We start from the raw sequence: 27500 nt of genomic DNA, 5'->3' as shown, positions 1-27500 counted from the left end.
TATTATTTGTATAATAGTGTATTAGTGGATATTTATATAATAGTGTAATAGGGTATTTCCAACAAAATACTGTATTTTTGGAACAAACCGACAAACCTTTAAGTATACTCAAAATCCACTCGTTATCCTCAAAAATGATGGTCAGGTTGCTAAAACATAGCTTAAAAGTCTGCAGAGGTCTGGAAAAAGGAGTTGCGACCAGTTAAGATGAATATTATCATGTACCAGAGTGTTTGCAAGTCGAAAGTTTCACCTCATCTGTGAAACATGGGTGTCATGGTTTGAGCATGTATAGCTGCCACTACAACTGGCTAACTTGTCTTCATTGATGATGTAACTGGTGGCCACAGCAGCAGAATGTATTCTGAAGTGCACAGAAACATACTGTCTCTCCGAGTGCAAGTAAACGCCTCCAAATAAATGTGATAATGCTTCATCGTTATAGTAAGACAATGGGCCCAAAACATACTGCCATAGCAACTAGAGAGTTTTTCAGGGATAGGGTGGGAAAGTTCTTCACTGGCTAAGACAATCTTCAGATTTAAATCCAATTGAACAGGCATTACATTTCCTGAAGATTTTTTGGCAAAAACACCTCAAAACAGACAACAGAGGCCGCAGTATAGGCCAGACAGACCGTCACCAGAGAAGATACCCAGCATCTAAGTGTAGTCAATGAGTTGCAGACTTTTTAACCAGACCCTGTCACAAATACTCAAATAAAAGCTAATACACTCTGAGTTAACCTCATAGTAGTTGTTTGATTTCAAATCCAAACATTTGGAAATTATATATATATATATATATATATATATATATATATATATATATATGTTACGGTACATGTGGGAATACGGTACATGTGGGAAAACTAGGGTTAGGGTTAGGTGCTACGTCGACTTGGTACATTCTGGCATGTCTAACCCTAACCCTAATCCTATCCCTATCCCTATCCCTAACCCTACCCCTAACCCTAACCTTAACCCTAGCACCCTAGCACCTAAGCCTAACCCTAGTTTTCCCACATGTACCGTCTTCCCACATGTACCGTAACATATATACCGGTATATGTATTGGGGGCACAAAGGCATGTAAACACAGTTTACACCCTGTTTCTGGATGTTGAATATGGTTGTACCCACCTGCATGCAGCCCTTCAGCCCGTTCTGGACCGTCCCGTCCTTCTTCACCAGCCCCCCTACAAACAGACTCCTCAGCCTCAGGCCCGGTAGCTCGTTCCCGATCTCCACCGACCTCTATGGAACAGAGCCACAGAAAGACAACACTATTACACAGGGTTCCCACACCTTCTGAAACATCAAATTCAAGCACCTTCCAAGGACTTTCAAGACTCAATTCCCTCAAATTCAAGGACCCAACACGGCATAGTTTGAGACAGATCTAGATGAGAATTTAGATAATAGGAACTATCCGCTCACAGACTTCTTCCAAACGCGGAGTAATGTGAAAAGATGTGTCAGCATTCCGTCTAGCCGTGCGTATTATCATGGATATCGGTACGGCTGGAACGCAAACTGACCAATAGAGACAATGGACCGGATCTATCCGTTGTATAACGTCGGTTGGCACGGTACCTGAAACATGCCGTAGTCGAGGGACACCAGGGCCATGTACTTGATGTCCTTGCCGTCTTTCACGCTCTTCAGCTCAACCAGGACGTGGTGCCACTGCCCGTCACTCACCCCCATCTGAGGGAAGTCCAGAACGGCCACCCTCTTCACCCCCAGGAACACCTGGAAACGCACGTGTCTGCTGCTGATCTGGAGACACGGAGGCGGGGGCAGAGGGAGGGACAGAGAGAGAGAGAGAGAGGGAAACAGAGAAAGACAGGGAGACAGCAATGGTTACAGAAGAAGGCTCAATTTAACATATTTTAAGTGTACTTAATCTTAATACGCTAAAAACCTATATAACTTCCCCAAAATGTTTTCCCTAACCCTAACTTAAATACAATTTAAGATGGGTAATTTAATTATGCTTTCATATACTAATATATATTAGCTCAGCTTCTACCCCAGGGCCATCCAGGCCCTGAACACAGCAAAGACCTAGGTTCTGGGCCCTGGACAGTCTGGACGGAATGATGGCAGCTGCTGGATTGAAAAAATCAGGTGTAGTGCTGAGGCACAAATGTGTACATTTCAAGCCTGCAAACTGCGACACTTTAAATGAATGTGCAATAACACTATGTGCAATATGACAACCCTAGTCGTCTATCTGTACAGTATAGTATAGTGGATAGTGTACATAGCCTTTATTTATGTAAACCAGCTCCTTTCCCTTCTTGTTTTTTTAGTTTTTTTTTCTTTCCTAGCACCAGGGGAGCCACCCCTCCCAAATTTCGTTGTTTGGTACCTGTACTATAGCAATGACAATAAAGACCATTCATTCATTCATTCATATATACTAATTATATAAATATATATAATATAGTATACTATACAAGTATACTTGTATTAAGTTATATAGTCACCCAGTAAACAAAGAGTCCAAAAGACGTCCTCAGGGAAGCCGGAATGTGGGTTTAGATGACGTCTTTCTAGGACGTCCAGATTCCAGGACGTCTTTTGGACTCTTTGTGTACTGGGCAGGGTGTAGCTACTCACCAAGAGGTGGATTCTGGAGAAGTCCCCAGCGTTGGCCTGTAGCAGCGTGCCGGAGCTCTGCCTGGTGCGGAACATCAGGCCCAGGTACCAGGGGACAGCGATGGTGACCTCCGGCTCGCGCCACCACATCACAGCATGGCCGTCAAAGTGCTGAGGCGAGGGCATGACTGGAGGGGGAGGACTTTCACGTTTAACACTAGAACAGCCGTGCCTTTTTACCTACTAAAAGTTTCTCTGCAAAGCTGCTATTTACACACAACGACCACTAGTCGGCCGCTTGTAAATTAGCCTGCTTCCTACACAGAAAAACTTCAAAATAGCTTTATAGTAGCTTATCCTGATGTGATTTGGAAAATGTTAGGATACTGATCTAGGAAAAGTCATGAAAGGAGGGTCCTGAAATTCGATAGAGTGCAAAGATATAAACATTTGTTTTACTCACAGGGGTCACGGCTGATTAAGTGTTAATTCATGAACAACCCAGAAAAACCAACATAACATATCCATCCTTTGAAAATTGTGACGGGGTCTGGTGAAAAAGTCCCTTAGGGACTTTCGTGAAAGTGCAGATTATAAGCTTTCAAATGATGTGTCATACTAATGATATGCTTATTTGAATGTTGGTAAACCTCAAACCAAATGCCAGAGAAACTCGCTCTGAATCAAAACAGACGTGTTTGCTACCATCGTGTTGGTAGCGTACAGTATGCACACATGTACATGCACACGCACACACACACACACACACACACACACCTCCTAAGATACTTTACCTTGTTCACAGTTCTTGCCTCCGTAGCCCAGTGGGCAGCTACAGGAGTAGGTGCTCCACTTGTTCACACACACCCCTCCGTTCAGACACACAGTCTTAGTGCAGAAGTCCTTCTTCTCTGTACAGCCTAAACACAATAATTAACAGTACAATCTATCAAGCTCAATAGTATTTGGACCAGTAGATCTCAAATCATAGTCACACACTCAATACTGTGATATAATGACGCCAAAGTCCTAAGTAAACATGACCACCTGCATTGAAATACATATGATACATGAAGCGTATCGACTATAATGATGTGTCCAAAATGAATAGCTTTGCTCCCACTTGTGTTGTACTGTACTTGACAGTGTAGTTCTCACTGACCTGCGGTGGTGCCGTTGTTAGCGATGTAGCTGGCCATGTCCACAGGCTTGCTGTCGATGACCAGGTCTCTGATACAGCCCACAAAGTCTCGGTTCCTCACTGGGAAGTCTTCCGGAAGGTTGGGAACACCACCCAGGAGTAGCGGTCCAGTAAGGTCCAGGGATCTGGTGTGGAACAACATGGAAAACGTACTTAGAGTACTGTACTGCTGCCCAGTTCCAAACCTACCCCTAGCCCCTACCCTAGGGCACTACTTGTAGATCTGAGAGGATTTAATAGGTATTGGAAGTCATGTGATCATCCAACTTGCCTTCATCATTTCAAGCCTGCAAACTGCGACACTTTAAATGAATGTGCAATAACACTATGTGCAATATGACAACCCTAGGGTACATAAGGTTGCAGAGAATAGGAAATGTTAGAATAGGTATAGCATAGCATAGAGTACAGAAATAGGTTAAAATAGGTAGGTATAGCATAGCATAGAGTACAGCACAGTGTTTTATCTGTACAGTATAGTATAGTGGATAGTGTACATAGCCTTTATTTATGTAAACCAGCTCCTTTCCCTTCTTGTTTTTTTCCAGTTTTTTTTCTTTCCTAGCACCAGGGGAGCCACCCCTCCCAAATTTCGTTGTTTGGTACCTGTACTATATCAATGACAATAAAGACCATTCATCATTCATCATACTGCTGACCTATCTGATCTTCTCAGGTCACCAAGTGCCAAGGTGTAGGGGTAAGGATTTGATTTGGAATTGGCTGTTTATTTTTTTACAGCTACAGTCAGGTCTATTTGAAACCTTTCAATACTGCATCATGACAACAAGACAACACTTGTCCTGTTTGATCGGCCAGTGTGGACGTAACAGGCATTATGACAAATGCACCATTTGCATATAATAAGTGGCTTCTGTTGAGCTATCTTGTCAGTTGCATATACTTGCAGTAAGTGCAATCTGTGTACAAATCACACTTTTGGGTGGTTTCTCTGGGGGGAAAAAAACGTAGTAACTACGCAGTGACACAGGCCAATGAAAAGGGCTACCTGTAGGCGAAGTCATTTTTCTGTTTTTTACATGTGCTTAAACTACAGATTGTAAGCTTTCAAATGATGCATCATACATTGAAATCGGAAACAAATTGAAGACGACATGAGTATTTGAAAGTTGCTACACCTGAAATCACTAAGCACAGAAAATCCCCATCAAAGATAATGAATCCATATCAAACAACAAGAAACGAAGTCATTGTGTTATAGATTACACTTATTTAATGAACGTAAAACTGTTTGGAAAAATAACGAGTGGGTACTTCACATCTTCGAGTTGAATGTTAGCTAAAAAAACTTTCAAGACGAATTTCACGTCTTTCTCATTTCCGAGAGGTGTCTGTTTACATCAGGACGCTGAGTTTTATCTTCTGGAATTATCTGCTGTTATTCAATGAAGTTTTGGAGTGAGTGATTCTCCATTTAATACAGTAGGCCTGCGTACATGTCCTTGGCTAGAAGCTACAGAACGACAAGGGGAGCAAAAGAGAGGGATAGGGACAGGTTGGGAGAGAGAGAGAGAGAGAGAGAGATAAATAAATAAAGTGAGAGAGTAAGAGGTAGAGAAAGAGACTGGGTCTGAAGGACAGAGAGACACAGTCAGTCCCACTCACTTCTTCTGTCCCATCTGTGTGCCCTGGGCAGCACACGAGTAGTTTCCGTTTATGTGGCCACCAAAGCTAATCGCCATGGTAATGTCACAGTTGTCCACGGCAACTACTGCCACTTTCTCTCCTGAGGGTCCATGGGGGATGCCAAGTCGACCGATGCTGGGCTGGAAAGAGAGAGAAAGGTAAACATGACCAAGAAATGCAGTTGACCACAAAAACAGGAAAAACATTATTCACACATAAAACACAGAAATAGAAGACAAACAGTAAATAAATAAGAAGGAGAGGCGACCATGCAGTGGAGAAGACACATTCAGATCCATATTCACATCCATAATGTTGAAAAATGACTTCTAGATTTGATAAACATATGTAATGTTGGGCCCAGAAAAGGAGCTGTTAGGGGTGAATTGGGATCGGGCTTAAGTAAGATTTTTTATTTTATTTTCCTGTGAAGTTATTTTAAATTAAGGATCAAAATAATAGAGAATGGTGCAGAGAAGCATGGATTTGGGATTGGTTGGTCATCCAGAGATTTTGATTGATCTGCAACTTTTGAAATAAGGAGCATGTACAGTATAGTTTAAAAAAGCATCAGCCCTAGTCATAAAATATTTCTTGTCTCTTTCAGTAAAGCTTTACCACAGTGTTCCTATAACCATGTAATTCACCTTAGTGTAAGTACCAATTGTGCTCTTTTTCACTGTACTTACACTGTTCTTATGGTTAAGGTAAGGACAAGGGGATGTAAAGTATTACCTTGAGGACAAGGTAAGGCAGGCTTACAAGGGGACCATCGCCCTTCTCTCACTGTAGCACCACGCTAAGGCCTCTTCTCTTTCAACAGAGCATAGCTGCTGACGGACGCCTTCATAATGAAACCCAGCGGTGTCTATTACCAAACTATGTCTCACATATACGTTACACTACTGTATCCCCAGGGCAACATGCTACATGAAGATGTACAAGAGGCACTGTTCAAACCTATACATTACGGCCATCAACATTCCACAGTGAAAGTCTCAATTCGTCAATGCTCTGCTGTTCTGAAACGATGTGAGCAGAGTGATCTATTTGTATGTGTGTCCTATAGTGCTGTTGTCATGTGCAGGATAAATGATCATACCATCTAGATTATAGAGCTGCCAGGTTTGGGGGGGTTTGGTTGCCAGGTAACCAGAGAACATTCCAGAATGATGTTAACACCTTCATTGTTCCATTCAGTCCCCCAGATGTCTCTATCAGGGCAAAAATGTCATCAGGAAAACTGATACAGTTAAGTAGCCTGTAGCCTACATGCTCATTCTGAGGATGCCATCTTGGCTAGAGTTATTGGCTGAAACTAAACTCTTAGCACCTAAATAACAGTAACTGTTAGCTTTGTGACAGGAAGAGAGGGATGAGTACTGCACAGGCCTTAACACTAGAACAGCTGTGCCTTTTTTACCTACTAAAAGAGCCACCTCGAAGGACCCTCTTTACAGTGCTCAAGCTGCTATTTACACACAACGACCACTAGTTGGCCATCTTGTAAATTAGCCTGCCTCCTACACAGAAGAACTGCAAAATAGCTTTATATATACTAGCTTATCCAGATGTGATTTTGAAAATGTTAAGGATACTGGGTGGTAGAACGCACATATCTAGGAAAAGTCATGAAAGGAGGGTCCTGAAATTTGATTGAGTGCAAAGATATATCTTTTTTTTACTCACTCTTCCAGTGTTAACTCTTAGCACCTAAATAACAGCCCCGTTTAGCTGTGTGACAGGAAGAGAGGGATGATTACTGCACTGGCCTTAATCTATTTATGTAACGTCATCATAGAGGAACAACAGGACACGCAACTCAGTGATGACAGGGAATACGCTTCCCCCTTTCATTTCCCAACATTCCAGACAAACATCTTCATAAATCAAACATTCTATCCTCTCTCCTCTAACATTCTATCCTCTCTCTCCTCTAACATTCTATCCTGTATTTGGCCTAGGAAAGTGTAAAACAAAGAGCTTGTTTCTTCACAATTTTTCCACATTTTTTGCACACCATCAGTTCAACACAATACATTTCTTCAAACTATTGTTCAGGATGTGTGTGTGTGTGTGTGTGTGTGTGTGTGTGTGTGTATGTGTATGTGTGTGTGTGTGTGTGTGTGTGAGTATCCATAGACAAAACAACATGCTCGTCTCCACACAGACAGGAAGGGACAGGGCAAGTCAAGGTCAACTATCAACAGGTGGACAAAACAGCTCTTTGATGCAACAAACATGGTATACAAACGATGACCGTTTTATCAAGATTTCAGACAATCATGTCGCCCTTCTGTCAATCCTCATGAGATGGTTTCATGACCTTTGACCTTGGGTCAGGTGACATGGTCCGATGCCCAAGAGGAACAGGCCATGTGGGAGAGGGATGTGAGCGAGCATGCGGGGGAGGGAGCTTTCTGATAAATCAAAAGAACTTGTTCAAATATGCTGCATGCTGACAGTACTCGAGTTGAGGGGGGATGATAAAAACAGTCAAAATCATCCCCCTTCTAAAACTGCCATCCCCCCCTTTCCATCCCGTAGGTCATTTTATCAATGAACGTGGTATTACTGCTATTTAACATTTAGTTTTGCGCATATTGAGTAAAATACTGTGGGCGAGGGGGGGGGGGGCACGCACACATGCAATGACATTTTTACCAGGTCACTGACACTGAAGTCACTGACGCTGTGGGGATGCTAAAATTGTCCCAATATGATAAGATCCACCATCCCCCCTGATTTTCTTTTACAGCTTGAGTCCTGACTACAATGCAAAACAACTGATGGAAAGCACAACCTGCAGTATTCTCTGAGGATGGATTCCTAAACCGAGGTCTGTGCGTGTAACCTTGACATTTGCGTACATCTTGCGTTGACCTTAACGACGAACAACACAACTTGCATGATGATTCGACTTAAGCACGAAGATCTCGAGTTAGGTATTCCACCCTGAGTATTTAAATTCACAAAAGACGAGCTGAAGGCCACCACAAGGAGGTGATGAGAGCTGTGAAGGATGTTTGACATTATTGGTGTTCCCTCCAAATAGTGAATCAAATAAAAATGAGAGAGAGAATGCTTTGTGATGGTTGGCCTTATCAGCTTGCCTTAAAAGCAGCTCTTAATTAAAAAAAGACACCACATACCGTATAAAAACATACAATATAGCCTACAACATAAAATAACAACAAACAAGCAACAGAAACAGTGAGCAGATACAAGCTATAAAATATAACCTAAGCACATTTGCATGTATGATTCAAAGTCTCTATAACACACAGTTTTAAGTTGCCTTATCAGATAGATCAGACAGATTTTTTTCCCCAATACTTTTGGAATCCTGAAATAGAGAGAGTACATTTAGAAACATTTTGTACTTTCTAAATAGTGATCCCAATCTGAAAAAAATTGCTGTGAATCTCTACTTTGACCCCATAACTGTTTGATTTCAAATCCAAACTTTGGAGAATCGAGCTGCAAGGGTACACAATGCTTCCTCTTTCCAATACTTACTGAGAGCACTGTCCTGTACATGTGGAGTTAATGGTGTTTACTACAGCCCACACACGGTTACGTTTGTAAACAGTGAAATACATCATTGTAAGCCTTTCTATTAGAATTGCTCAACAATGCTCTGACCTACTGTACACAACAAAATCACCATCTTATTATGCAGAATAGGCACACAGCAAATTTGAATCAGTAGTCTTCAGCCTAACCTTAACCTAACCCTAAAATCAAACATACTTATGTCATCCCAATCAAGTATATATCACATATATATATGTTGTGACTGAGCATCCTATTATCATGAGCATTCTCATTCTCTCATTTAAATAACCCTAACCATCAAAAATGACAAAAGATTCAGAAAAAACAGCTAGCTAGTTACTGTATACTTTTCAACAGGTTCCTCAGTATGAGCCACTTTTTACTGCAATAACTTCCTTGCCCATAAACTGAAACATCAAAAGCCCAGCGAAGGAAAGCTCTGCTTCCAGAAATACCTCTCTGTCTGGGGTCTTCCTGTTTAGCTACTCGGGCCTAAACAAAAACATCTTTAAAGATAAGATCACTCAGATTAATAACCCCCCCCCCCGCCAAAAATCCTCTTTTTCACAAAGTGTCAGCCTTAATTTAACCCAAAACAATGACGGGCATGTCTGTTCCCATGGTAACCACATAAGCCTGTCAAACCCTAAGCTAAGTAACTGACATATTGAAGCCCAGAGGCTTTGGAGGGCTCGTCATCGTACTCACTAACATCCTAATCTACCAGTGGCTCATTCATTATGATAAATTATGTAATCTAGTGGCCCCATGTGTACTCCAAAAATATCCAACTCAATATGTTAAATCCCAAGTCCACTGCCATGAGAAGAATAATACTGCAATTATTCCCCCCCCTAACCCCACGCCTCTCAACCTGCCCGGAGACCCCACTCCGTCACTCACTCCTCTCATCAAATGATTGAAGCGGGCGACACACTGCAGTCATTTCACATCTTGTCATTCCAAAAGCATTTTGTCAAGTAACAAGTTTAATACTTTTTTTTTTCTCTGGGTAATGGAAGACATTTGTGCACTCCCTCACATGGATTTAGATCGAAACTGATTGGTGTAATAGCACCTGGTAACATTATTAATAATAATAATAATACATTAGACTTATATAGCGCTTTTCTAGACACTCAAACTTTGCTTTACAAACTGAAAAGATTGAGTAGTAATAATAAAAAGAAACAAAAAATAAATAAAAGAAAGTATAGGGGCCTAGTTAAGGTAGTGCTGGGGACACATGGGAAGGGGAGAGGGAGAGGGTTAACTGGTGAAGGCGAGCTTGAAGAGGTGGGTTTAAATTAATTAATAAATTAATTAATTCCATTAGTGTGCTTACCTTGTTATAGTAGTGTAGCTGTACAGCATGCCACTGGCCATCACTGACCCCACTTAGGACGTAAGGTGAGACAGTGGTTTTGGCTTCTCCTAGAACAGGAAAGACCAAACAGGAAGTAGTTTAACACTAGGAGGCCCGTGCCATCACTACTGACCACAGTACCCAGAGTGAGGTCCGGAGATGTGCTTTTTTAGATGGTCGTGTAACAGTCACAATCATTGTATTATCTATCCTTAAAAAAAGGGAAAGAAAAGAAAGAAGAGTTGTTCAGCGCAAATCACCCACAGGCCTGATTGGACCACCCAACAGGCCAGATATCTGTGACACACCAGGAATTTCATCAATACCATGCAAACAATAATGCATTGGTGGTGTTTATTCAGGACTTCATTAGAATACCACATTTTGAGCTATATATACAGTATATACTACATATATATATATATATATTATTATTTTTTAAAACACAGGAGAGCAAATAGTTTGGACCCAAGTGGATTTTACTGTTACTAAGTTATAGTTATAGTATACTTGAGTTTAAATATACTTAAGTATGGACATACAGTAGATATGAATGCTGAAACCAATAACAATTTACTCAAATACCATCAAATAAAAGATGAGAATACCCTACTTTAACCTCATATGAATTGATTTAAAATCCAAACATTTGGAGTGTAGAGTGTGTTCATGTCCCATTACTTATGCAGGGCAGTGTAAATACCGTATTTTTTTAGTAGAAAACGACAGCGTTGTGTTCTTGTAAACCAAACTTTAAATCTCATTTTCACATCTCTTAAATTCCCTCTAACCAACCTAGTCGAACGTTCCAAAGACACATTGTAGGCCACTGAAAGGTTCGGGAAAAAATAACAATTCAGATCGCTGAGGTGGTCTTTTAGTCTCAGCGTTACTCATCCAGATCAGTGAACACAACAATAGACATTTTATTAGATTACGGTGGGGGAGTTAATGATTCTTCACTAGGCTGGGATCCGCACAAACTCCCTCCCAAACTCAACAGACTGTGGAACGTCCCTTTGATACAGTTTATCCTCAATCTTCCCAGGTATTTATCTATCAACCTCCCTGTTAATGAGTTTGGTACAGACATGGGGTTGTCTTGTAAGGACAAGAGCCCAGCTAGATACTCAAAACTATGGTAATTGTATGGTATGTCACACGTATGGTACAGTAGGTACAGTAGTTGTATTGCCTAAATAGAAGCTCTCATAGCAAGCAGGACTTAACGAAAGCCACCAAAATATTGCATAGAAGGCCTGTGTGTGTGTGTGTGTGTGTGTGTGTGTGTGTGTGTGTGTGTGTGGTGGGGAGAGGTTGAGAGCAGACAGCAGAGAAGAAAATTAATTTCCTTTGTATCAGAAGGACCAATAAAGTGTACTGTACTGTAACTGTAGTGTTGCATTGTATCACCAAATCACCAATTCATAACTTTCACCACTGCAATAGTGACCATGTAACTAAGTAGACCAAGTTATCCCACGAGCCCTCACCTGCAGAAAAGGTGAGCTGGATTTGCTCTTCGATGATCTCCACGGCGATGAAGTCGTGTTTCTCATTGAACCTGCCGTTGTACAGCAGCAAGGCACTCCTCTCTCGCGTGGCAAACCTGAACACACGTAGACTAAGGTCAGTTAAACGTGGACACACATAGACTAAGGTCAGTTAAACGTGGACACACGTAGACTAAGGTCAGTTAAACGTGGACACACGCAGACTAAGGTCAGTTAAACGTGGACACACGCAGACTAAGGTCAGTTAAACGTGGACACACGCAGACTAAGGTCAGTTAAACGTGGACACACGCAGACTAAGGTGAGTTGAACGTGGACACACGCAGACTAAGGTCAGTTGAACCTGGACACACGCAGACTGAGGTCTGTTGAACCTCAGTATAAGCCGTGGGCCATGGTGAGGAGGAAAAGTCAAAGTCAAAGTCAAAAGTCACTTTATTGTCCCATGACTGAGAAATTAGTTTAGGGCTTACACCACACTGCAGCCAAAAAAGAACAACAGACAATACAACATGTTAAAACACAGACAGAAGGCAACCCTGATTCAGACGAGAGTAGAAGTAAAAACCATAAGTAAAATCTATCCAACATTCATCTGGTGCTGTTTAAAAGTTTAACTGAAACCGGGAATAAAATCATTTTTAAACCTGTTTCATCTACAGCGGGGGACTCTAAACCTCCTCCCAGAGGGCAGCAGTTCAAACTCTGCATGTAGAAGCCGTTGGGCCACGGCGAGGACGGAAACACTTTGGAACTTCGCAGTAAGGCTTTCAAGTCCATGGACAAGAAATGAATATCATGATACTGTAAATCTTGTAACACGTAGACTAAGGAGGGGGTAAAACTTGAAGGGCCATGTGCAATATTCGAAATCACCACTTGAAGGGTTATGTGCAATATATATTTATACCAAATGATGCCATGTCCAGGTGGAAACTGCTGCCAATGTCACTCAATGTTTGTTGCTGTCCTGTTGTTTACTTTGTCTACTGTATGTTGTATGTATCGTCACTGTTGCACTTGAAGCATGAAAGTACCATGCCCAAGACAAATTTCCCCTCGGGGACAATAAAGTACAATCAATCAATCAATCAAAAATCCATGCATATCATATACGTCCATACAGTAATAGCGATGAATAGGCAAACGTACACAATTATAGGCACCACCCTATTCCACTGTACAACGATGTAGGTATCTAATGTTACTCTCTGAACTCTCCAGAGGAGCTCTGCTGTCCAAACAACATCAGTTTAGTGATAAAAGACAAAGTAACCTAGATGACAGGAAACGAGCGGGAAAATGGAAAACGGGATAAAGGAAAATAAAGAATCCAGGAAGTGAGAAGACAAAAAAAGGAATTTGGAAAATGTGAGCCAGAGGGGTTAGCGTGGACAGACATCGGAACCTGGGGGACCCGACACAGGGACACGTACCCACGTCAGTTTGGGGGGATCTGGCTGTGCGTGTCATTAACCTTATAGTGAGCGGGTATCAGGGGACACGGGCACAGGAGTTCAGATGCCACATGGCACAAGGGCAGCTCCACAGGAAACCATGACGACAAAGCAAAACACGTCCTGCGCTCTCTGGCTCCGAGCGTCGCTTCCCGTTTTTACCTTTGCCTGGAAATATTATCTGAACACTGGAAAGCCGCCTCGCAGGCTTTCATTTACTGACATCGCCGATGTCACTTACTATTATCATGAATCCTTTATTTAACCAGGGTAGTCATATTGAGACAGTATAGCCTCTTTTTCAAATGAGCCCTGGCCAAGAAAAGCAGCACTTAATTAAAAAAAGACACCACATACAGTATAAAAACATACAGTATAGCCTATAACATAAAATAACAACAAACAAGCAACAGAAACAGTGAGCAGATACAGCCTATAATAAAAGAGAACCTCAGCACATTTGCATGTATGATTCAAAGTCTCTGTAACACACAGTTTAAAGTCAGAGAGTGGAATGAACATGCTAGGTTTCAACTTTTTCTGAAGTACATTCCACGTTGATGGAGCTTTGTAACAGAATGCAGTTTTTACCAAATTCAGATTTTGACATTTGGCACATTAAAGAGAATGCTGTTATTAGACCTATTGTTTACTGCCATTTAAAAAACTGATTACAATATGGTAAGTGTAATTAATGAACATTTCATACAGTATATCAGCTAGACCCATTCGACAAGACTAAAAACAGACCTCTGCAGATCAGGTCTAATAGGAGCTGTGCTTTACAAAGTCAACCCTTTTCTCTCAGTGTCTAAATATACATTTAATAATAATAATAATAACTTGTATTTGTATAGAGCTTTTCCTGCAAACGTTGCAGCTGTACAGGACAGGCACGCCTTACTGGTCAGAGAAGGAACTCCAGGGAGTTGATCACAGCATCATGTGGGTGGTCAGATAGCTCTTTTTTGTTTTACTGTGAGTAAGCAGTTTTGTGATATGAGGTTCAGATGCCTCACACTGTTTGCAGAGTTCCCACACCTTCTGAAACATCAAATTCAAGCACCTTTCAAGGACTTTCAAGACTCAATTCCATCAAATTCAAGGATAGTTTGAGACAAGACCTAGATGAGGATTTATATAATAGGAACTATCCGCTCACAGACAACAATTAAAAAGAAAGGCTTGAATGTGTGAACACTAGATGGTTTCTTGCCTTTTCTACCACAGCACAGCAAAACAATATATTGTGAAATATGTGTAAAGTTAAGCAATACAGAGACTTATTTACTAGTTCACAAGCTATGTAACATTTTTAAAAATATATATATTTTAGAGAGAGAGAGAGAGAGAGAGAGAGAGAGAGAGAGAGAGAGAGAGAGAGAGAGAGAGAGAGAGAGAGAGGGGGAATATTCAAGCACTTCCAATGACCCATGCCTATTTTCAAAAACTTTTAAGATCATGATTTTTTTTTTTCTCTAATTCACAAACTTTCATGGATTTCAAGGACCCGTGGGAACTCTGTGTTTGGCCAACGAGGCAAAGCCAGCTGTTTGATGTTTATTAATGTTGTCATTGACGCCGTACAGTTATTACAGCTTATTACAAAGGGACTGTATCTGACATGCTGTTTGATATTGATCTTTTGGGTGTGGTTAGACGGCTTAGTGGGCCTGCAAAGTCTTATTTTGGTAGTGGAAGAAGTTCAAAGATTTTGGAAGATATAGAGATCGGTTAGGTAGTAGACAGAAAGTCTGTTATTATGGTACTGGATACATTTAAATAGTTTGGTTGGTTGGTTGGTTGGTTGGTTGGTTGGATGATGGATGACTGAAAGAAAGAAAAGAGAATGGATACGTCTAGATAGATAGACGTATAGATAGAGACGTATAGATAGAATAGGAATATACCTGTGATGGGAAGAAAGGATGATGGTTTGGTATTTGATAGCAAGTGACATAGTGTAGACAAATGGATAAAAGATGGTCAGAAGTAGATAGAGTCTAGTAGATAGATAGATAGATAGACAGACAGACAGACAGACAGACAGACAGATAGACAGAGCCATATACCATCAACGGGCGGAAATGCGACATGAAATATGTCAAAATGCAGCACTATCATAGCCTTATAACATGTAATGTTAGATATATAACGTTAGACAAGGGAGCGCAGATTTATTTTTATGGCGTTCCGAAATTAACGATATGAGGCTGGGAGGGAAAAATCACAGTATACGACCCCACTAGAAAAAACTAGACTACACCACTGGTTTCCACAGCAGATGTTGCGTACTCACATGAAGGAGACAGTGAAGTGGAACCTCTGTCTCAGGCCTCTGAAGGTGACGAAGGACTGGCCGGGGAAGCTACGGGTCCTCATCTCACAGTAGGGCTTCTGGAACTCTCCTGGGGGGCACTGGCACATGAACCCCCCCACCAGGAGGTCCACGCACTTGGCCCCGTTCTTACACACCCCGGGGAAACAGCGGCCTGAGCTGGAATTCACCTCGCAGTGTTCACCTGGGTCAAAACCAGAATCAGAATCAGAATCGCTTTTATTACATCCAATGTACAGGTAGATTAGATTAGATTAGATTAGATTAGATTTATTGCCCCGAGTGGGAAATTCATTTTCACACCACTGTACAGTATACATATATACATACAACACCGTATAACACAGACAGCAACAGACAGTACTACACATGACAGATACACAAGTACACACACTCAGCGTGGTCTGTTATTTAAGGCAACAATGGCTGCGGGGATCAGGCTTTTGCCGAAGCGAGCCCTTTTGCACCTAAGCGTTCTGTACCTACGCCCGGATGGCAGTGGGGCGAGGTACAGATTGAGTGGGTGGGTGGGTGATGTCCTGTTCTATTGTGGTTGCGATGCGTGAGATGGCCCTGTTGTTTAGTGCTGTGAGGTTGGGTGTGGGGAGTACACAATAGTAATCTAGCTTGCTTGAGGTTGCTAGTTATGGTACTTCAATGCCAACTCTGAAATATTGTATTGGTGACCTAGTGGATAGTGAGTTGGACTGGTGATCCTAAATAAGGTCATGAGTTCAAATCTCACCCGGGAACACCACCGCTAGTGTGCCCTTGAGTAAGACCTGGGAACACCACCACTAGTGTGCCCTTGAGTAAGACCTGGGAACACCACCACTAGTGTGCCCTTGAGTAAGACACTCAGCCCTCAGTTACTCCAGGGAGAGACTGTCCCTGTAATTTCTAATTGTAAGTCACTTTGGATCAATGCTTCTGCTAAATGGTTTAAAAAAAAGAAAAGAAAAGAAAGGTGTTAGGGAGTATGGCAGTTTGGTCTCACACCCGAGGGAGTACAGCACTTTGATCTGAGAACTAGCTCACTGACTCAATCCACTGATAACTGAGAAAGCCCTAAAATAGACACTGTTAGCATGTAAAAAAAAGAAAGAAAAAAAGAAGCAAATTGGAACTGCTCTGCTCAGTGACCCAGACTGACCCCTGCTCTTCGCTGGAGCCAAACGGCTTGTGGCATAATGACAGCAGGACAATAGAGCGTCTTTGGCCAAGCGACAGACCACCTCGGCGGTCTTAAAAGACACATGTCACAACCCACCAACCCTGACACTGTCCTGTCTGGTTAGCGAGACGTGTTGCAGTGGTGACAGGTTCGAAACGGACCCTGAAGTCAACATTTCGACAGTGATGACTTCATCTGTGCTGCTCTGCTTTTAAATCTTGTGAACTTGGGGTGACCATTTACCACCTGCGCTATGCTTCGCTATTAACAGTACATTAACATTTCCATGCCAACCCTTTGTATTGTAACTGCCATCCTATAAGGCCCTACCCAGTATAAAACCCAACGATGAACAGAAAATGTATCGATGCACATAGAAGACAGCGCTATTACTGCTTGTGACATGAATATCTATAGTATAGTAGTACTAAGTGATAGGATGCATTTTATCATTGTGCTTAGGTAAACCCTAAAATACTCTATCATTAGGAATTATGTTGTACAAATCTGAACTGTTAAGATTGAGCAAACTCTCTGTCATGAACAAACTGACTTGTCAGCTTGTCGGTGTAACTGGACCTGAGCCAAATAGAGAGACCACAGCTAGTGGGGACCAGCATAGAACCTGGGTCAATAGGTCAGTATATTTAGGACCAGCCAGTCAGCTGACCAGGGTCAGGTAGCTGGGTTGTCAGGATAATCAGCCACTTTTGGGAGATGGGGACTTCTCGTCAACAACCCTACCTAGACTCAACGGAGCCCTGTCTTTGGGAATGATTTGCATGACAAACAGCTGGCTGCTTGATCAGCAACTTTTGCCTATATCAAGCCACTGTAAGATGTCATTCGGGGCGAGTCTCTCACCGTTGTTTGCCGTGTATTGAGAGGCTGGCCCAGCGCTGTGTAATGGAATAAACTTTATCTTAATTGTCTACCTCGAGCATTAATTAATTATCATAAGGAAGCAACACATCTCGGCCTGCCGCCCTTCATCTGACATTCATCTTATCACTAAGTATAGTCTAAATATTGGTCTAATATTGCAGATATCTATAATTAATTTTAATTAATTTTGCCATTTAGCAGACGCCTTTATCCAAAGCGACTTACAATTACGAATTACAGGGACATTCCCCCTGGAGTAACTGAGGGCTAAGTGCCTTACTCAAGGGCACACTAGTAGTGGTGTGGTTTCAGGCGGGATTTGAACTCACAACCTTCCGATCACAAGTCCAACTCACTATCCACTAGACCACCACTACCCCTATCTATATATCTACAGTGCTTACTGAGAGCCTAGAGAGACCAGAGGATATCATTACAATAGAAATAGAAGAGATCATGAAGGAGATCAGGAAATATTTTCCCACAGGTCATTATGAACAACCATAGAAGACGGTTGTTGAAAACTGCAGATGAAACTATGATTATTTTATCACTTTATTATTACTTACTCAACTTCTTTACTTTATTCTAATATTGTTGATTTTGTATATGGTTGCAATGCCAATATTGAAGAACCTAAGCCTAAGAATTATTTTACTTTTGTGTACCTGTACATCAGTAATGTACAGTATGTAATAAAATCAATTCTGATTCTGATTCTGAACTGTTACCCCAGCAAAGCCGTGCGCATTCCATTGAGGCATTCTTATATGCGTTTCCAGTTCAGAATGTACGGTGTATTTAAGCAATATAACAACGAGTGTTGTTATACTGAATATCAGCACAGCTGTGATTCGGTCGTAGGTACGAGGCCGCAGGAAGAAAGAAAGCCAAAGAGCGAAGAGGAAAAAAAGAAAATCCCTCACCTGTGAAGTCCTTCTGACACTCGCAGGAGTACCCGCCTTCCCTGCTCCGGCACCGGCCGTTATTCTTGCAGGGCGCCGAGTAGCACAGGTCGATCTCGGTCTCGCAGTAGTCCCCCGTGAAGCCCGGCGGGCAGCGGCAGCGCAGCCCTGTGATTGGATGAATGGGCCTGAACAGCACCGTGTCCGAGGACACGAACGGCGCCGAGCTGTCGAACCTCAGCACCGACACGCACTTCATGTAGTTCTCGCAAGGCTCGCGCAGGCAGATGTTGTCGTCGAAGGGGAGCACCCGCTGACTGGACACCAGGGTCAGGAGGGTCCGGTTCAGGTAGATGTGTTCCTGCAGAGCTTCTGACGGGAAGAAGCGGCGGCCCGGGGAGGAGGAGGGGGAGGCACCCCCCCCGGGGTCATTGGGATGCGCCCCCCCTCCGGAAGGCAGCAGGGCAGAGAAGGTGGCGTTGAGGACGCTCCCCTGGACGTGGGTGTCGTTCTGGATGTTGAAGACGAAGACGCCGTCGCGGCTCGTGGAGAGGACAGCCGCCACGCCCTCCGTGAAGAGGGTCAGGAGGGGAGACAGGAAGAGCTCCTGGGACATGTTCTCCAGGCGCACGGTGATGCTGTTGGTCAGCATGTCGTCCGTGATGATGGTCACGCGCAGGGTACAGAGGGCTACGACGATGTGGACCCCGTCTGTAAACACAGATAAACCATTAGTCATTGAGGGGAACATCAACAACAACAAATACTCAGTCACCTACAGTCATCTGCTGTAAACAAAGAAATACTGCAAGGTAACATTTGACGTCAACTGAACTGACTGAGAATATGATTAAGAAGGTAAAACGACAGGCAATGTTTCCCCCACTTAAACAGACATTTCCTGGCCAACATGGTACTGACAATGGCAGCATTTTGCTTTGACTCCTCCTGTGTGCACATTATTACGTTCTGGGGACGTAGTTTCCGCAGACCAGGAAACACGGTCTGGGGGATCGTATTATCTGGCTATACCAGCGTTTGGCCACCTGTTTACTTTTGGCGTAAGATACGCTGCGTAAGAGTTTCTCCACTTGTGTGGCGGTTAGGCAGTATTAGGCATTCATTTAGACTGGTTATGGTTAGGTATTAACTTCCAATGGTTAAGGTCACCTTACCCTAACCCTAGTTTTACCACATGTACCGTATTCCCACATGTACCGTAACATATATATATATTTCTTTTCTTTTTTTTCCTCAATATGTTTATTGTTTTTTGGAAATAAGACATGAAGCACAGCAACAACAAAACATCCACAAAAGTCAGACAAGCACCGATACCCACATCACAAATTAACAGCAACAACAGCAAAGAGAAACTGAAGGAAAAACCCCCCAGAAAACAATTAGCAATAATTAACACAAAAAAAACATGTCACAAACAAGTCTGCGGCTTCCCTGCTGCTTACGAGAGGCCCCACACCATATAAGATGAAATGCAACATCTGCTCTTCATTTCAGACCCTTTTTTAATCACCCGTCGTTCTTGGATGGATGCTGCGTTCAAAAAAGCTAAACTGTTGCATCCCCTAGGCCTGTATTACTAATGATCCAGATACACCATACATACTGGCTTAAAACGGTAAGGGATTAAAGTCTATCTCTAAAACGAGTGGGTTTGCCCAGCTGAATAGGGTCATGTCCATTCCGTCAAGATTGTTAAGGCGTTGTTGAGGACCGGCGTGTTCTTTTTTCCCCCTCCCTGGACGGCCCTCCGCAGCGGGCCCCTCCGTCATGTGAATGCAGTGCATTATAATTACCAAACAAAGAGGACAAGGTTTCCACTCGGTTACACTGTTCTCTCAGATACTGTCAACTGAGCCAGACACACGGGGTTAGACACAACAAGAGTCTACCACCTCTAACACACGCACGCACGCATGCACGCACGTACTCATGCACACACATGAGCATGCACACACGTACGAATGCGCACACACACACACACACACACACACACGCACACACACACACACACACACACACACACACATGCATGCAGACACACACACACATAACGAGAAAGATTTCAAGGAGCAGCTGGTCATACAAAGACAACAGGGTGCCAAGATGCACATAAAGGATTTTGGACAAAAGAGCTTTTCTGTGCTTATGTCCTCCATACACACCATGTAATTACGCTGAGCTGGTCCTATTGATTGAATCATCTTGAGGGTTAATTTTGTCCAGATCGACCCGAACTTGAGAAATTATTCCAAATCGATTCTTGTTCATGCCTTAAAAACAACAAACAAAAATCCCTCTTTCAAAACCCACTGAACAAGACAAGGATAACAAGACAGATAAGAAGTTCAGAAGTTTCTGAATATTTACCCACAGCTTGCCTGAATGCAAGGACTGACAGTCTGTGATGTCAAAATGGAAGATTTAAAGATATGTTGAAGCTATACAGTGCTGTCCAGATTCCTTAGTTAGTTAGTTATTTGGAAACATTGCTGTAATTTTCAAGAATCAACTACTTTCTACAGGTACTTTCGGCATGTATTTAGCATCACAAGTAATGACCCAAAACTTTAAATCTGTCACCCTCTTTCTTCTCAAACACTAAACACTAAACATAACCAACACTACAGCGACTGACTCACCACTTCAATAATCAATCAGGGAATCTAAAAGCCTAAGTCAAATAACAGTGGCAACAGTGATGATCCACTCCTACTCACTTCGTCTGTCATACAGTCAGTCGATCCTTACATCAGCAACTCTGCTGACTTCTGTGGAACTGGGAAACGAAGTTCGAATGGACATAATAAAAAAATAACAGAGACATTTTGTCAGGTTCACCTCAGGACCCAAAACACAATTAAGAGACAATCAACTTTAATCGAATTGAATATAATCAACTAAGTTGATTGTCTCTTAATTGAGTTTTGGGTGCTGAGGTGAACCTGATTCAAAATTCAAAATTCTCTGTTATTTTTATTATGTCCATTCGAACTTCGTTTCCCAGAAGTCAGCAGAGTTGCTGATGTAAGGACCGACTGTATGACAGACGAATCAACTTCTTTACTCCCCCTTCGCTAGCTTGGACCCAGCTTCTATGCAGAGAGAGCAAGGGTCCGTGTCCTCTGTCAGTGACGAAAGGAATAACAGAAACACTGATACAGAAAGGCAGAGACACTGTTTAAAGAAGCAAGTTATCATACAGGAGCGACTACGTTTTACGTTTTTATTTATTTAACCCATATTTTTATTTGTCAGTTGAAGTTTGTCAATCAATACATTGAATTTACCCCGAATGGCTAGTGGTTAGCTAAATTAACTTTTAGCTGTTGGTCGAGTTCAGCTAACTGGTAATGTAAATAAGGGAAGCTGACATAACCAATTAGGCTTGATCTCTATTGTCTATGAGTGTGGGGTTCATACTAATAAGCTCTGCAATTAAATGACATCTGCACAGAATAGAAATACAGGAGTTTTCTAACATAAAGTTCAAAGTTCAAATCCCCACACTTTGAATATGCCTGACACTAATCAATAGCAGCATACCATCAAATCAACAGATTTAAAATTATTGTTCAAAGTAATTGGGGTGAAATGTAAACATGTGATGTTATCAAAGCTCTCCATCAGCATGAATTAATTTAACAGCTGACAGTGTCGAAATCGGAGCTATTCGAATGACACCACCATTTACAGTACATGGGTCAAGTAAATCAGTAGCACACTACATAACAGACTACGTGTCCTACCGAACCGACCCCAAAAAGTACCGTCCCACATCAGGACACCGGAGGCACATAGACATTGATGATGGCTGACCTAAATAATATCTTGCTGCTTGGAGTCTGGCCAGTGTGCTGTCATCGCACAAAGAGCTGTGGGAAAGAGAACAGTGAGTGTGCCAACCTGCTTCCAACTGCACACTTCACTGACTCTGGAACAGCACCCGAACATGTGCCTTTTCTCAGCCTGTCAGGGGAAGGGAGGTGGCAGAATCCGTCCAGAAAAACAGGTGGTAAGTAAGTAAGTAATGTTTATTTATACAGCACATTTTACAACGACAAAGCAGCCGCCCCAAAGTGCTTAACAGAAAACACTAGTAAAAGATTGCTGTAATTTTCTTCAAGAATCAAGTACTTTCTACAGGTACTTTCGGCATGTATTTAGGATCACAAGTAATGACCCACAACTTTTAAATCTGTCACCCCCCTTCCTTCTCAAACACTAAACATAACCAACACTACAGTGATTGACTCACCCACTTCAATAATCAATCAGGGAATCTAAAAGCCTAAGTCAAATAACAGTGGCAACAGTGATCATCCACTCCTACTCAATTCGTGGTGGTCGATAGGTGGTGTGGACACATGTTGGACACTTTATTGACACTTAATTTCAAACTTCAATAAACGTTGTCATACATCGCAGGCAAAAGAGCTAAATTCATAATGAACATCCTGCAACTCACCGTCGCCTCAGGGGCTTTTGAACGCAGCCTAAATCTAAGAGAAAAACACCAATATGAGTTTACCTCAGGAGGACTGAGGGTCCAGAAGAAAGTTTCCTAGATACGACAAAACAAGACCCCACTTTTTAAAACTGTTTAGTGTAGACCGTAAAGAACTTAAGAAGCCTATTTCAATTGAACTCTTACATTCCTTAAACATGCTACATACTACAGACATACTGGTAGCTAAACTACTGTACATGTTAGAGCCTTATGCTATTGCCTCAATACACTTTTATAGTCATACCCGCCCCGATACGGCTCCAGTGGAATGCCATAAAAGCAGCGAGAGGTACCGCGAGGTTCATTATTGAAGCCTTGAGGCAGTAAAGAGTTCATATTGTGCCCTGCGTGTCCCAGTAAAAGGTGCCCATGATAAGACGCTGAGGGGGCTGCACTGCAAAAAGTACATCTAAGTAAGATTAAATATCTTAAACCAAGGTGATATATGCTTGTTTTTTGTCAGACTAGGCAAGGCAAGGCAAGGCAAGTTTATTTGTACAGCACATTTCATACAACAGGGGCAATTCAAAGTGCTTTACATACATTATTTAAAATTACAGCAAGATAAAAATTACAATGAATAAAAGCAAATATAAGAAGTAAATAGATAAAACTACACTAATTTTAAGATATATTTTAGTTGTTTTAAGAAACAAGCAATTTTTCTTGTTAATTGTGCATATAATTGTGCTTATTTTAAGTAATACTCAAGTAATACTTTTTTTTTCAGAGGGGGAAGAAGGAAAAGAGAGAGAATGAAAGAGGAGAAAGGGGAAAGAAAGGAGAAGGTAGAAAGTAAAAAGAGAGGGAGAGGGGGAGGGAATAAGAAAGAGGGGAGGAGAGGAGGTGGAGGTGAGGTTGAAGGGGAGACAGAAATTAAGAAATGATATTAATATACTTAACATTAATATATAATTGTAATATATTTATAATATTAATATATAGTAATATTAATGTTTTTATTAAAATATATAAAACATATATAATATCCTATGTGGAAAAGAAGGGTAGAGAAGAGAAAGAGAGGGGAGAAGAGGGGTGGCGCTCGACAGACTTTCACCTTTCACTCACCTCCGTGTCTTGACAACATTGGCGGGGAAACCACAGGCTTTGATCATAGCAGAACAGAGGTATGAAGTACTGTGGTGTTTCAGTATGAAGTACTGTGGTGTCTGAGTTTATGGAAATCTTTCTTCAACAGTGGCACAAGGAGACTGCTGACACGGGGACCTGACTCAGTAAACATCAACATGAAGTAGCCCTGGGGGCAGATGTGTTAAATCGTGATGTTAGAATTATAAGGTTCTGTCAAAATTTAGTTTTTTACATAATCTGATCCATTAGGTGTTTATTAATGCCTGTGTGGTGTTATTTTTAAAATGTAGACATGTTTTAGTTAGTAATTAATAAAATACAAAGGTTCCATCTCACAAAAACTTTGACGCTCAATATCTCTGAAGTACCCTAAACGGAGATAGAACCTTATAATTCTAAGATCACGAAATGAAGAGGGTGTGACAGGTCTTGAGCGGGATTATCAATAAGAACATTTTTAAACATCAGTGCTCCCCTCAGTGGCAGACTCGAGCGATGAGACGAATCTATTTTCCAAATAAAGGATGAACTTGTGAACTCAGTTTAATAGTGTTGTAGTGTAGTTTTCTTTTACAACTTGAGTACTGCCTGCCTATAACATTCAACATGTTCACCACTTGTGGCCCCAAAGTCTGGAATCATAAAAAGATACCTACCGAACACTTTCAAAGTGAATGGAAAAAAGAAAGAAAGTCTACAGGAAAGGAAGTCTACACCCCCCCTTACCTCTACCACAAGCCTGTCCTAAAATTATCTCAAATGCAAACAATTCTTCATAACATAAGTTGAACTGAGTCCATCTGAGTGCATGGGTAACATTTGAAGTGATTTTGGAATTAATATCTTTATCCTGACAAACTCCCCAGTCACTGCTGGTAACATGACGCACCACTATTCTTCACACTGGACATGGTGCGGAAACGATGCTGGAATTTCAGTAAATGTTGCTATGAAGTAAAAACTAAAGAAACACATTTCCAGCAACTTTTTTTTGGTTTCACTTCAACTTAATTTGTTGTTGCAAACACAATTATGGATTTCAAATAGATTTTTTCTTTTCAACTTTTACAGTCTTACCAGGGTTCAGGGTGAGCCGTTCTGTTCCTCTCAATTCTCTCAGTTTGTTGTGACAGCCTGATGAACAGTGTGTAATTGATTCCTACCAAATTAGGGACTATGCAAAGAGATGGTTATACATTCCCAAAAATACATTCCTAACCCTAATTAAACTTGTTGAAGACATTTTACATTTGAGCTAAGTGTAGGAGGAGAGTCACAGCAAGGGCGGTGTAGACTTTTGCAACAAGTTCTTTTTAATCTTTCATAAATTGTTGAAAATGTGTAGACTTTTTCTATCACTTCGAAAGTGTCCAGTAGGCCATTGAGAAAAATAATCCTAATTTAATGTATTTTGATTCCAGGCTTTGAGGCAACACAAGGTGAACATGTGAAAAGGCTGTGTAGACTTCCTATAGGTACTGTAGAGTCAGAGACACACTTTTACTTCTTGTGGCACTAATAACATACATGGAAAAACACATACCGGTACATGGAATTTCCAATCTGCGTCAATGCAAGGGACGCAACACTCAGAGGAATTCAGCGTAATTCACACACAGCACTGCCACACATCAGAAATGTAGACGTACTGTATTACGACTAATGACCAGGTTTGTTGTAACCTGACAGTTAGGTGTGCCACAGATATAAATCACCACACAGTTTATGACATAAATCATGACAAATGGCTTATGCGTTAAAATTAAGTGCTCAGGCATTTCCAGGAGCAAAAGGGAATTTACTGTAACTGTCATTGTGAGTGTTTCATTCTCCAGCTGTCTTTATCTAGTGTCGAAGAAATGACATCAGACATTTACTCTGGAAGGACAGAAATGTTATTGTGAAACACGTTTTTTGGGGGGGGGTGAACTTTAAATTTCACGGTTCTTTAACACAAAAACACTCAAATTCATCAATTTAGCAGGAGCATTCTGAAAGTCCCAAATTAAGTCCCATTTAAATGCTCTGAGGTGGAATGAACGTTGTGTTTCACACAATAAAGTTTGGTGTGAGGAATGTTGGGATAGAGCTTAGTGCTAGCAGTGGGCGATGCCCTATTGGCCCCTGTGTATTTGTGTAATCTTGAGAAAAGACCTCAGAACTCGCTTTCTAAAGTCTTGGATTTCAACAATTCCTTTTGAATCTGGTGGCAATCTTTTATACATTGGAAAATAATGCCCCTCTATTGTGAGTGGGTGGCTATATTCTCTGAGCTTATAAGTAAACACAATTGAAAAGTAATTCAATACCTTCTCATGATTCAAAACAAAACAACAACAAACAAACATTCCCAGTACAACACAAAGAAAAATCTGAATCGATGACGTCATTCATTTGCATTTTCACAAAGAAAATCCAAACCGCATGCCATATGTTCCTTATCAACTTAGCAACAAACTGAAAAAAAACAACTAATTCACTGTGCTATGAACTACTACATAATTTAACAGCCGACACAGAAGCAGCGGTGTAAGCGTTGTAGCCAAGCCAGTGAATTTAACCTACACAATCAAATGCAAACAAGAGTTTGGAGGGAACCCCTGTTCTGATAGGCCAACAGTCTGATCCGTGTCTGAGCTCCCGATGTGAAGAAGAGAGAAATCAAATCCCTTCTTTCGGCGGCATCTTTCCTCTGAGTCGCTGACACACAAACAGCTTTGTGTGAGTGTGACGGAACTCTGCATGGGGACAATAGCTCCCCCCCATGCCCCAATTCTAAAGGGTCTAAGCGGGGTCCCCCTCTCTATACCCCCCCCTCTCTCTAGCTATATATAATGGGGCCCCACTCTACAGCCCTCTCTACCCATCTAAGATTGTCCTGAGGAGTGAGAATGCTTCCAGTTTCCATGGCAACACCCCAAGATTTTTGCGAAAGGCTCTCAGCCTCTTCTGAGTTCCCCCTTTCCGTGCTCAGAACCACGTTGGGACGTCTTCAGAAGAGAGACGGCAGGGTGACGATATATAACAAGAAGACAGTGAGGTTTAAAATCACAGTCCACAAATGAAAAAGTTCCACACGTTTTTTAAGTTGTGAAACAAAAATGTTGGAGAATAACTTTGTATTAGTCCTACACCCTATGTAGGAATACAAATATCTATCTATCTATCTATCTATCTATATACATATTATACAGTATATATATATATGTTACGGTACATGTGG

At 41.7% G+C, this 27500-nt stretch overlaps 1 protein-coding gene across 1 annotated transcript in view; it reads right to left on the bottom strand.

Moving 5' to 3' along the window:
- LOC308170024 (cadherin EGF LAG seven-pass G-type receptor 1-like) overlaps positions 1 to 27500 on the bottom strand; it is a gene marked incomplete at its 5' end in the record, with an annotated part of 58324 nt that overhangs the window by 18881 nt on the left and 11943 nt on the right. The window contains 10 exons of the mRNA XM_080544755.1: positions 1143 to 1256; positions 1596 to 1781; positions 2628 to 2794; positions 3401 to 3526; positions 3769 to 3932; positions 5434 to 5594; positions 10358 to 10446; positions 11872 to 11987; positions 15649 to 15871; positions 18673 to 19362. Coding sequence (XP_080400881.1) covers positions 1143 to 1256; positions 1596 to 1781; positions 2628 to 2794; positions 3401 to 3526; positions 3769 to 3932; positions 5434 to 5594; positions 10358 to 10446; positions 11872 to 11987; positions 15649 to 15871; positions 18673 to 19362 — 2036 coding nt within the window. The remainder of the gene's footprint in view (positions 1 to 1142; positions 1257 to 1595; positions 1782 to 2627; positions 2795 to 3400; positions 3527 to 3768; positions 3933 to 5433; positions 5595 to 10357; positions 10447 to 11871; positions 11988 to 15648; positions 15872 to 18672; positions 19363 to 27500) is intronic.

This window comes from Nansenia antarctica, assembly GCF_963989245.1.
Source record: "Nansenia antarctica genome assembly, chromosome: 14".
NCBI classification, from domain to species: domain Eukaryota; kingdom Metazoa; phylum Chordata; class Actinopteri; order Argentiniformes; family Microstomatidae; genus Nansenia; species Nansenia antarctica.
The sequence above is the reverse complement of the archived record's forward strand: the minus strand, read 5'-3'. Positions and strand labels throughout refer to the sequence as shown.